Here is an 11,324-nt window from a genome sequence, read left to right as displayed (position 1 = left end):
CAACGATAAACTTTATAGCAATAAAAATAGCAAAATCATAGTATTTTAATGAATACCGACTAGCTGTTCCGGACAGAATATTTTATACCGCAGTTTCACTAAAAATATAATTTTTTTAATAAAACGAAGATTTTAAAGGTTATTTTGGTCATTAGTAAAACATGACAAAAATCTATTATTCTCCTTCAACCGTTCAACAATTCCCTATTGATAACTAGAAGCCGTCACTATCGTTATCTTTTTGGAAGTCATTATAAATTAGTAAAACAAATAGATACATAGTGTATTAAAACTCAATAAAGTAATTATTTTTTTAAAATTTTACTTAATAGTTTAATAAATATTACATGAAGAATCTTGCAATTTTTGTTCTTAGTGGATTAAAGAAAAAGGAAAAAAGACACGAGAATTTAGTGGAGGCAACAAAGAATGTTTAACACAATTTAAAAAGGCGAATGCACCAAATGGGATTCGAACCCGAATAATCTGTAACAACTTAAGAAAATAGAAACGCGCTTACCATTTGAACCATAAGAACTTATGTTTTGGCTTGAACGATTTATTATTTATATAAATATTAAATAAACAATATGATTTAATCTCGGGCCCTATTTTTTGGGGCCTTGTGCAGCTGCCCACCTTGCCCCCTTAAATCCGGCCCTGATATATATATATATATATATATATATATATATATATATATATATATATATATATATATATATATATATATATATATATATATATATATATATATATATATATATATATATATATATTTGAAATGAATGAAAACCACCTAATGTAAGTCTCAAAATTGAGATATCTAATAAACAATAATACATGTTAATCTCTACCTTGATCAAATTTGTTAATTCATCATATTATATTTTCTTTTTTCATTTTATCATAACTTTGTGCTTTCGTATTTTCTTATTACAACATGCACTTTAAAATTATTTTTAATTAATCCATTTGATAAATTTACTTATCATAGTAATAGATAACCTCTTAGAATTATCATGACATGAGACCACTTAATAGGTTTTTATGCCATAACAAAAAGAGTTCTTTTTCACCGACTAAATGCCCCGCCTTCCAAGTAGAAGTTGCAAGTTTGACTATTGCCTTCAATGTCTCTACATTCTTCATTTTAAACAATTACTTTTTAAAATACCTATTGATGACCGATAAAAAATAATGGTAAATGGAAGAAAAAAAAAATGTTGGGGCTAAATGCACAGTCAGACGTAAGTGTTGTGCTTAAATGCAAACTGACGAAAATTTATGTCTGCTGAGCCAAAACGTCATCATAATCTGCGAGTGACCGGCCAAGGCCAAAAAAAGGAAAAATGAATAAATAAATAATTCAAGATATAATGGTATTTAAGAAACAAAAAAAAAAAGTTGGAGTAAAAACATAAATAAACAAGATGTTAGTTTTTAAAGTATATGAACTTTCTATGTAATTGTGGCAATTGAACTAACATCCCATATCATATATGTCCATCACGAAACTTGAACATTTGACCTCAAAGAGAGATGACAACACCTGATACCACTCGACTAGTACTTCTTTAGTATATAATATACAAGCTAAAAGGGTAAGTAACATATGACCTTAAATGGTGAAAATCTATATAAGAAAACAATAAATAGCAAGGTCTAAGTCATTGATTAGACATATTGTAACTAGAAGTAAACAAAATGAATAGAGTTTAAGAAAAGTGAAAAGTGAAAACGATGGATAAATATTCGAATATATTAATTAAAGCATATAAGTGCTATATATAAGATAAAATGTCATTACAATCTCTAAAGTGAGAATTAGCACACGAAACATTATTTACAATTTATCTTACAACGCATGTAAATCATGCTACCCTCCTCTCCTCTTCTTAACATCAGTATCAAAACTTTTCATCCCTCATCCTCATGTCATGGTGTCTTGTTTTAAAGAATAAAACATTAATTTACTCGACTTCCCTCAAAGCTCAAAATGCCAAAAAACATAAGTATTTCATCATTTTGCGTCTTTTCTTCTTACTAACACTCTCCTTCTTGTCCTCTTCAAACATACCTTCAGAATTACTACTCGAAGATTCTATACTTGTGTTTATAACACCAGTTGAAGTACTTTTGTTCATATCCTCCTCTTTTGCTTCACATATCTCGCTTTTAACAGGCACTATTAACAAATACTACAGTAAGCACAGGGTTGACAGAATCAAGATTCAAGAAAAGAGATTTTTCAGAAAAACGAGCATATGTTATATATATACCTGTAGTGGTGGGACATATGACTAGCTTTGAGTTTATAGTTGCAGAAAGATTGAATTTGATACTTGAATCTTTCATATTTTCGTCATCATCTAGTTGTTGTAACAACGCCATTGAGTCGAAGTATTCATCTGACGTCATGGTCAAACAACTTGAATTTGCAGAACTTGAAGAACATGAACCTGGATCATCAACAAGATCGTTCAACTCAAAAAAGTCTCCGGTCAAAATACATTCCATATCCGACGAGTTTTCAACTGCAAAAAATATTCTGCTTAGTGCTTTTTGATCGTTCACATTGATTTTGTACTCTTGCATCACCCAATCAGTCTTTCGTTCATGTGGGGTCTTCCCTTCGTAAAACCTTAAGGTAGTTCTGAAACCACAAATGGTGGAATTGGAGAATATCTCGCATGGCTCCCCTGTTTCTACCCAGAATCCGAACTCTGATTCAGTTTTCACAACTGAACTAAAGTACCACAGGTCACCTGCAAGATTTCGATTCAATGGCGATTAGAACAAGATCAAGAACATCGAATTCAAATCTTGATTACTAACCAGGTAGATCTTGGGGACGATACTTGTAAGGATTTACTTCAGATTCTACATTCGAAGGTAGAGGTTTTCCGGTTTTGAAATTTAACAATGACATACAGATGCCTTCATCTGTCCAGTATTCATTTTCAATTTCATGAGGACTTGATGATGGAGGAGACATTGCAGCTTAATAAATCTTCACCTGAATTATCAGTTTAACCATAAAACAAATCAGAAAGCGAAGAACAGCAAGAACAGACATCATCAATCTTTTTTCTCAAATTCCATCAGCAACCGGAAATAGAAACAAAAACTTTATGCTTAAAACGAAAAAACCCGATCAAACTACTTTCTTTCCAAATTGGTAGTAATACAGTCACTCCATTCAAACACCACCCAAATCAGCAATTCAGTATACAGTCACTCAACTCAACGAAATTCTATTGTACACTCAGAATCACAAACATCAAACAATAACACGACTTGAAATACATATAAACTTGATAAAATATTCAAGGTGTATCAGCATTCGAATTGAAACAAACCCATAATGAAACCCGGATTACGCGAATTCGAATGAAAATACACCGACCACTTGATAGATGTTAGTTTAAGAATTTTCCGACGAAGATCAAGAAATACCTGTAAGTATGAAGAGTCACCGGTGATCGGCGCAGTAGACTCTCTCTCTCTCTCACACACACTCAGACTGTTTATTGTGTGTTTTCTTTTGCTTAAGAGAGCGAACGACGACGAAGAGAATGTGGGGGTATTTATAGGAAAAATATCTAACAGTGGTTAACACTTGACACTTAACATGGAAGCATAGTTAACGGAGTAAACAGTAGTGGATTTGTGTGTCTCTTGCCGATGATCGATTGTTTGTCTACGTGTCGCTTTTTCATTCGTTTGATTGTATAATGTATGGAGAGGGCGTAGTGTTATTATCGAAGGCTCACGTTACACCCAGTGACGACTGAGTTAGCGTTAAATGCGTGTTTCGAAGAAGCTTCTCTACTTCAATTTTTAATTATTATTTCGTACATCAGGAAAAATATATATCAATTTTGAATTATCTTTTTCATTTATAAACCTAAGTTATTTTAGTTTGAAAATATGTTTGTAAAATAAAAGTTAATTAAAAACGAATTTGTTTTAACTTTAAACCATAATGTGTTTGTTAAATCGGAACAAATTTTGAAAATTATATTTGTTTAGAAACCAAAAGAGAAAGGATATCGCATGTTTTCGATGAATTGAATAACATATAGTTTTAACAAAAGAATCTCATATTAAATAATGGTAGAATGTTTTAGTAAATAAAAAAATAAAAAAATAAAAAAAAAAACTTTGTGAACAAAAACACGTAATACTTGGGTTTTGCTAAAAACGCAAAACCTTTTTATTTTGAATTGTTCTAAATATACAAAATCTTCTGTGTTTACAAGGATTATTTTGCTAATTTATGTTACAGAATATGATTTATCAGGCTAATTTTTTTTTTTCTTATGTTCACATTTAGATGAATTTTTTTTCGTACACGTCTAGGTAAAAACTTGTTCGAAGTGTTCTAATATGACCATTATGACCGGCTATAGCAAGTTATAACCTGTCATAATAGTTATATGTGAATACTTCCTACAAGTTTGTTACCTATATGTATATTAAAAAAAAATTACTAAAATGTAAACAAAATGAAAAGTTAATTACCCTAATTAATCAATTTTTATTATTATTGAGGTAATCGATGATAATGTTTGCAATATCAATAGATTCGGTTAAATTTATTTAAAACAATATTTACGACTATTTATGAGCCTTTGGATAGCGTAATTAGCATATATATATATATATATATATATATATATATATATATATATATATATATATATATATATATATATATATATATATATATATATATAAGACTAAAGCAATGTTATCGATGTAGATTTTAATACATGGAGCAAATTTCATTGAAGATAGTGTTTTTTTCATGTTATTGGTCTCTATTTTTGATACTTTTAGTCTCTAGTATATTTTAATTTTTATATTTAATACCTTTAACAATAAAATTCTATAAAATGACGATGTGTATTTTTCCCGGTCAAATCTCAAGTTTTTTTATTTAATTTTTTTACCAAAGTAATGTGTTTTAAAAAGATATGCACAACTCCCACCTATAAGAGCGAGTCCCAGTCACGACGAACAACCTCTGCCTCCTCGAGGAGCTTATCGCAGCCACAGACATCCCGCTTCAGACTCTCATTTTGAATCATGAGCCCCTCGTTAGCCTTGGGTCAAGGAGTCCACTTTCACTTCCAATACATATCAAATTTCTTCCGCAACAGTTTTCTCTGAAGCAAGCAGGGCACACCTCTGGTCGAAATCATGAACATCATTCTCGAGCTCAGTAATATGACGTTTCAACTCGACCTGTCGAGCACCTTAACCCGTATGCGCATGACATGTTATGAGCCAATGTGGGGCTGCCCATGGCCTCCACATCGGTGAGGCAGCAAGTCGAAATGAATGGCAAGCAAATTCCACAACACTGGTGCAGACAGACAAACGAGAATCATTATGCAAACTCCAAGAAGGAACAAACACGTTAAATCTGAAATCACCCCCAACAGGAGCTCCTCCGATGGGCAGGGTTTGATGCAGCTCGACCCCCCCCCCCCCCCCCCCCGGGGACCCTTAGGGGGAGAAAGATCAGAAGAAGATTGTGGAATAGGTTGGACAGAAACAATAGGCTGCTTAATCGCCCCTTGACCCCCTCAGACTGTTGTGCGTCGTCATCAGGGATCACAACAACCGCTTCGGGCGTAGAGGAGATTGATTTCAATAAACGAGTAAAATTGCGCCACGATTGAACCTACCTCCCGATGTTAAAGACATCGGTGGAGGTCTCCCCCATGGCCAGGACGACCTTCCTCTTAGTCGTGGCTCACCGAACGTCAGTAATAATGTCATCCTTGTTATCCTCGACTACCTCTGTATGGCCAGAACCAACAACATAAGGAGGAGCAACCGTCGTCATGGGTCGAGCAACCAGGGGCCATTCTCCGATAGTCGTTGACGACCCTTCCACAGCCGACGACACTGGAGGAGCAGTCACGATGATCCGATTAGCCCGACAGGGCGGAGGAAGGGTTTCAACGAGATCAGCCTCCCGGTGCTCCAGCTTCCCCGATACTGCTTCCGTAGGACTTCATCCATAGACAGAGGGGATTCAGCACCTACAAAAGCAAAAGCAAGCCAAGAATATATAAACAAAGTCACCGTTTCCAAACACAAATCCTCCTTTTTTATCATAAAGAAGGGGAGGAGGGAGAAGGTAGAATAGTAGGAAAGAAAGCAGAACTACCCAACACCAGTAACAGTGTAAAAGATGGGCATCTTCCCCACACACCTCCAAGAGGGGCTCATCTCGACACCGGCAAGCAAAACCTCCGAGTACTCCTCAGGTACAACCTGAATGGTCTTAAGAAGATCAGTAATCGCCTAGCTATGAGGGTATAACTTTGGAGTAACATCGACGAAGTTGTTCGCCCGATATCACCCGCGATAGACCTGATCCTAGTTGACCCGCAACCACTTGTCTTGCCAGTTCTTCGGGGTCTTGCCATCAGGAACCAAGATGTGACCCCCTCGTCAAGCAGAAAACATATATTTGTCACCTGTAGCGTAGAACCTAAAGAATAACTTAAAGACAAAGTAGTCGGAGAGCACCCTATTGGCCCAATAAATCATCTCAAATGTCACCGCTTTGTTGACGACATTTGGAGTGAGCATTTAGATACTACAACCATTCTTCCGCAAAAGCTCTTCTTGAAAATCGGTAAGGGGAAGGTGCATACCGGCATCGAGGGTTTTCAGATAAACCCTCACTTTGATTGGGGGGGGGGAGATAAGATCATTAAATCGGGCAATGGGAACTCTATTCCGTCAGCCAGAGAAAGGCCATAGGCATCGCTAAGGAGCTTGAACTCAGCTTCAGATGGGATGGTACCAGATTGAGTTTCCATGGAACCAAGAAGAAATCCTTAGTTAAATAAGAACAAGAAATAAAAGGAAAAAGTGGTGTGAATAAATAACACCCTTAACCTTATAAAGAATAAGGAAAAGCGGGATATTCAAAATCCCTGACGTAATGATGTAACCGACTATCTTTATCGGCAGTCACATCGCCATAAAAACTGAAGCGATGAATGAATCAAAGCTCAATGCTTGTACCGAGCAGTTAATCCCAGAACATTATAGCTAGCCTAGCAACGTTATGACTACTAGACTAGGGATTTGATGACGTGCCCCTGGCACGAATGAAGAAGTCGCGCGTAGACGCGCCATAGAATGCTCCAAGGCATGTCGTGCCTAGCGGATCAAGCCTGACGGAATCTAGCACTAGGCAACGCCCCTAAGAGCAGGGCGCCCGCGGAGAAGGCTCAGCCCCGCCATGGGCGCCTTTTACTCCAGGACAAATATAACGGCTTCAGGCGACAAGGAAGATGCTCAGAGCATTACCGCGTGAACCAATTGTTGGCTCTGACAGATTAAGGAGCACGGTTATCCAATCAGGGTCCTCAATCCTGTCGGGTCTGCCACCCTTGTCCTTTACGGACTAGCAGAGGGATTCAGTATAAAAGGTCACCCTTGGTGCCTTGGAAGGTAATTCATTCTCTCCCAATTTACACACAATACACGTCTAAGTCTATCTACTGACTTGACCATCAGAGAGTTTTCCTGGGAGCCTCCTCCTGGAGAACGGATGACGGTTCTTTCTCGTTATAACCTCACAGGCTCATCGGAATCATCAGAGGCTATGACGTCACCGTCCAGTGACTAGGTCACATCAGCTAGCATATAGATTCTCTTTTTACCGATGTGGGATTGGATTTATCCTCCCCTCAAGCCCAAGTTCCTCCTCTGGCCTCCCCTTCAACGATTGTTCATCAAATCCAATCCTTTTTCATACCGCCGATACACTCGGGACACGCTCACTTGACTTGGGGCAATCAATAAGACTTTCGATACTAGGCTTTAGGATTAACTTCGTTGGACTGAGAATTATTAGGGATTGCGCCACTTAAGTCAACCACATCATCTAGGCTATGACCGTAGCACTAATATCATTTGTTAGGAAGTAAAGCGGATAACTAGCAAAATTAAAAGCACATAAAGACACAATATTTATGTGCTTTTGGTTTTTCTAGTTATCCGTTTTACTTCCTAACCAATGGTATCAGAGCTACGATTGTAGCCCGAATGTTGTGTTTGATTCAAGTGGCACAATCCCCAGTAATTCTCAATCCAACGAAGTTGATCCTAAAGTCTTGTGACGAAAGTCTTCCTGATTGCTCCAGGTCTGGTGCGTGTGTCCCAAGTGTATTGGAGGTATGAAAAAGGATTGGATCTGACGAACAATCGTTAAAGGGGATACCAAGGGTGGAACTTGGATTTGGGGGGAGGCAATGGGTAATCCCTTTTATTACCAATTGGTTTTAGAAGTGGATTACTCATTGCCTTATATGCTAGCATGTTGTTACTCTTTTTAAAGATTGGGATAGGGTTGCATCCCAATAATTCTCCCTTCAAACCCAAGTTCCGCCCTTGGCAACGCCTTCAATGACTGTTCATCAAGTTTGTTTTGAGTCTTGGCAAGTATCGTCTGATTTCCTAACAGAGCCAATCCTGAGCCGAGCCCAAACCTCTATAAATCTTCATGAGCCGATCTCGAGCTTCAAACCATAAGGCTCGAAATTAGCCGAACTCGAGCTTGAGACCTAAAAAAATTAAATGAATCGAGCTTGAGCCTAATCATGCTCGAGTTCGGCTCGTTTGCACCCCTTTGACATGCATACCAATCGAAAGGTCATGGTTGTTAGTGCATTTGCATATGAATGTGAATACATGTATTTTTATGTTTTAGCTATATGTATTATAATTATAAGGTTGTGTTTAGTACGATATAGCTAGCTGATAATCAAGGTTGTGTTTAGCATGCTATAGCTAGCTGATAATCTAATTTTTTTTTTAGTTTTTTAAGTTGTAATGTTTGGCAAACCAAAAAATAGCTTATAAGTTAGTTTTTTAAAAAGCTAATTAGACTAGCTTTTTAGGATTTTCTTTTTCTAAATTTTCCAAATATATCTTAATTAGTTATAAAAACATATTCTTATAACTGTCATTTTATATCTTACAACTAGTGTTTACGAAATGTTATTTTTTATCAGTTAAGAGCTACCTTTTCAGCTAACTAACTTTTTACTTATCAGCTAACAACTAGTTTTTCAAATGGTACGTCAAACATAGTCTAAAGCTTATATGATTGCTTTCTATAATTAAAAATTTACAAGCATTCTAATCCTATATTAGCATAAGTTCAAAATGGTTTAGCCACACCTCACACAACGTCGGTGGCGTAGCCACACCTCACGGAAGGCACGTTGTGACGTCGGTGGCGTAGCTACACACACCCAAGGTGGGTTCTAGGACCTACCTTAATTTTAATATTTTCTTTACATTAAATAGAATTTTTTTTAGAACCTACCTTTTACTATTGAAAAAAGTGAAGAACCTTCCTAATTTTCAATGAGAAAACCATATTGGTTTTGGTTCTAGATTCGTCATTGCGTGTCGTGCATTTTAGAACTATGGTTTTACTTCTAAAAACTCAAGTAAAATATTATCACTTTTTATGATTATCCTATTTATTATGCAAAATAACACTATCATGTTATAAATATATTTTTATTATGAAAAAAAAGATCTTATTGGCAATAAAAATATAAATATTAAATTAACTATTAGAAAACATAAGTTATATAAGTTATAGTTAAAACATCCATATAGATAAACATAGCAATAAAAAATTAGAAAATTTAATTTATAAATTACCTTTGATCGGATGTTTACTAAAAAACAAGAAAGTTTGGTGTTTACCATAATAAAGGAGGACCCTACCACGAACCCTTTAGTTTATATTAAAACAAGAAACTAATTTATATAAGAATCATATATTTTTGTCCCACGTAACGATTGAAGAGGGGTTGTCTATGTTACTATTTTGAAAAGGTTTTAGTGTTTTACGTTGTTGTATGGGAAAATGACTCTTGAGGGTAATTAATTTTTGTGTTTGTATTCATTTGGTCTTTTTTATTTTTTTGTATTCAATATACCATCGAACTTATTATTGGTGTTTACCATAGCCATTTTGACCGACTTTTGACCTGTGATATAGCCGGTCAAAGGGTTATGGTGAACACAAACAACAAGTTCGATGGTATATTGAATACAAAAAAAAGGAAAGAGACCAAATGAGAACAAACGCAACAGTTGGTTACCCTCCTGATTCATTTTCCCTTTACTCATTTACAACAAATCCCATATCATCTCCTACTGATATTAATGACTTTATAAGATTCATTCTTGTTTATCTTCAAATCATAACCTTCGAAAGGACATTATTCATACATGTACAACTTTGTAATGCACTTGAATATTTATTAGGGGAATCTTGACTAAGCAGGCACATTTCATGACTACATTTACATTTCCAATCAAATGATTTATCGTATCATGGATTCTAGACAAGTCTACAAACGAGTGGATTCACAAGTGCTGTGATTTTTGAGTTTACTTAGCTTTAAGATTGAACTCATTGGATAAGATACAACATCAATATGTACAATATTATGGTGATGTGTCTACAAAAGCAGCACGATATTGTACATATTGATGTTGTATCTTATCACATGAGTTCGATCTTAAAGCTAAGTAAACTCAAAAATCACAGCACTTGTGATTCCACTCGTTTGTAGACTTGTCTAGAATCCATGATACGATAAATCATTTGATTGCAAATGTAAATGTAGTCATGAAATGCGCCTGCTTAGTTAAGATTCCCCAAATAAATATTCAAGTGCATTACAAAGTTGTACATGCATGAATAATATCCTTTCGTGAGTTATGTTTTGAAGAGAAACAATAATGAACCTCATAGTCATTAATTTCAGTAGGAGATGACGTAGGATTTGCTGTAAATGAGTAAAGAGAAAATGAATCAGGAGGGTAACCAACTGTTACGTTTGTTCTCATTTGGTCCCTTTCCTTTTTTTTGTAATCAATATACCATCGAACTTGTTGTTTGTGTTCACCATAACCCTTTGACCGGCTATCACAGGTCAAAATCCAGTCAAAAGGGCTATGGTAAACACCAACAACAAGTTCGATGGTATATTGAATACAAAAAAAAAGGACCAAATGAGTACAAACACAAAAGTTAATTACCCTCAAGAGTCATTTTCCCTTGTTGTATACTGATCTATTTATATTTTTGATCGATTTAAAATTTTGGATGTCAAGATTATTATCGTATACGTTTGTCACAGAGAAATGCTTTCTCTTGAGAATGGAATAGGCTTCACAACCACAAACGAAAGCTTTCCAAGAGTCCAAATCATATATTTTATTTTATGATAACAAAAATGGTTTATATTATAAAA

The 11,324-nt window shown here is 35.5% G+C and overlaps 1 protein-coding gene across 2 annotated transcripts; it reads right to left on the bottom strand.

Moving 5' to 3' along the window:
* Positions 1 to 1,735: 1,735 nt before the first annotated feature.
* Positions 1,736 to 3,583, bottom strand: LOC111876251 (NAC domain-containing protein 6). 2 transcript variants are annotated; one of them, XM_023872789.3, is made up of 4 exons: positions 3,460 to 3,583; positions 2,839 to 3,019; positions 2,283 to 2,768; positions 1,736 to 2,201 (listed from the first exon to the last, which is right to left on the bottom strand). In XM_023872789.3, the coding sequence occupies exons 2-4, from the start codon at positions 2,996 to 2,998 to the stop codon at positions 2,179 to 2,181; spliced, it is 669 nt and encodes a 222-aa protein (XP_023728557.1). In that variant the 5' UTR covers positions 2,999 to 3,019; positions 3,460 to 3,583; the 3' UTR covers positions 1,736 to 2,178. The 2 variants fall into 2 exon arrangements, with proteins under 2 accessions (XP_023728557.1, XP_023728556.1); XM_023872788.3 differs by having other exon boundaries at positions 1,736 to 2,188.
* Between the last annotated feature and the right edge of the window lie 7,741 nt (positions 3,584 to 11,324).

This window comes from Lactuca sativa, chromosome 1, assembly GCF_002870075.4.
Source record: "Lactuca sativa cultivar Salinas chromosome 1, Lsat_Salinas_v11, whole genome shotgun sequence".
NCBI classification, from domain to species: Eukaryota; Viridiplantae; Streptophyta; class Magnoliopsida; order Asterales; family Asteraceae; genus Lactuca; species Lactuca sativa.
This window is presented reverse-complemented; position numbering and strand designations above follow the sequence as displayed.

Bases quoted from the DNA above. Each gene is read 5' to 3' on its own strand.
- LOC111876251 (XM_023872788.3), bottom strand. From the start codon at position 2,998: ATGTCTCCTCCATCATCAAGTCCTCATGAAATTGAAAATGAATACTGG. The intron at 2,769-2,838 runs GTTAGTAATCAA...GAAATCTTGCAG, and splicing joins TCGTCCCCAAGATCTACCTG to GTGACCTGTGGTACTTTAGT. The intron at 2,189-2,282 runs GTATATATATAA...ATTTGTTAATAG, and splicing joins CATATGTCCCACCACTACAG to TGCCTGTTAAAAGCGAGATA.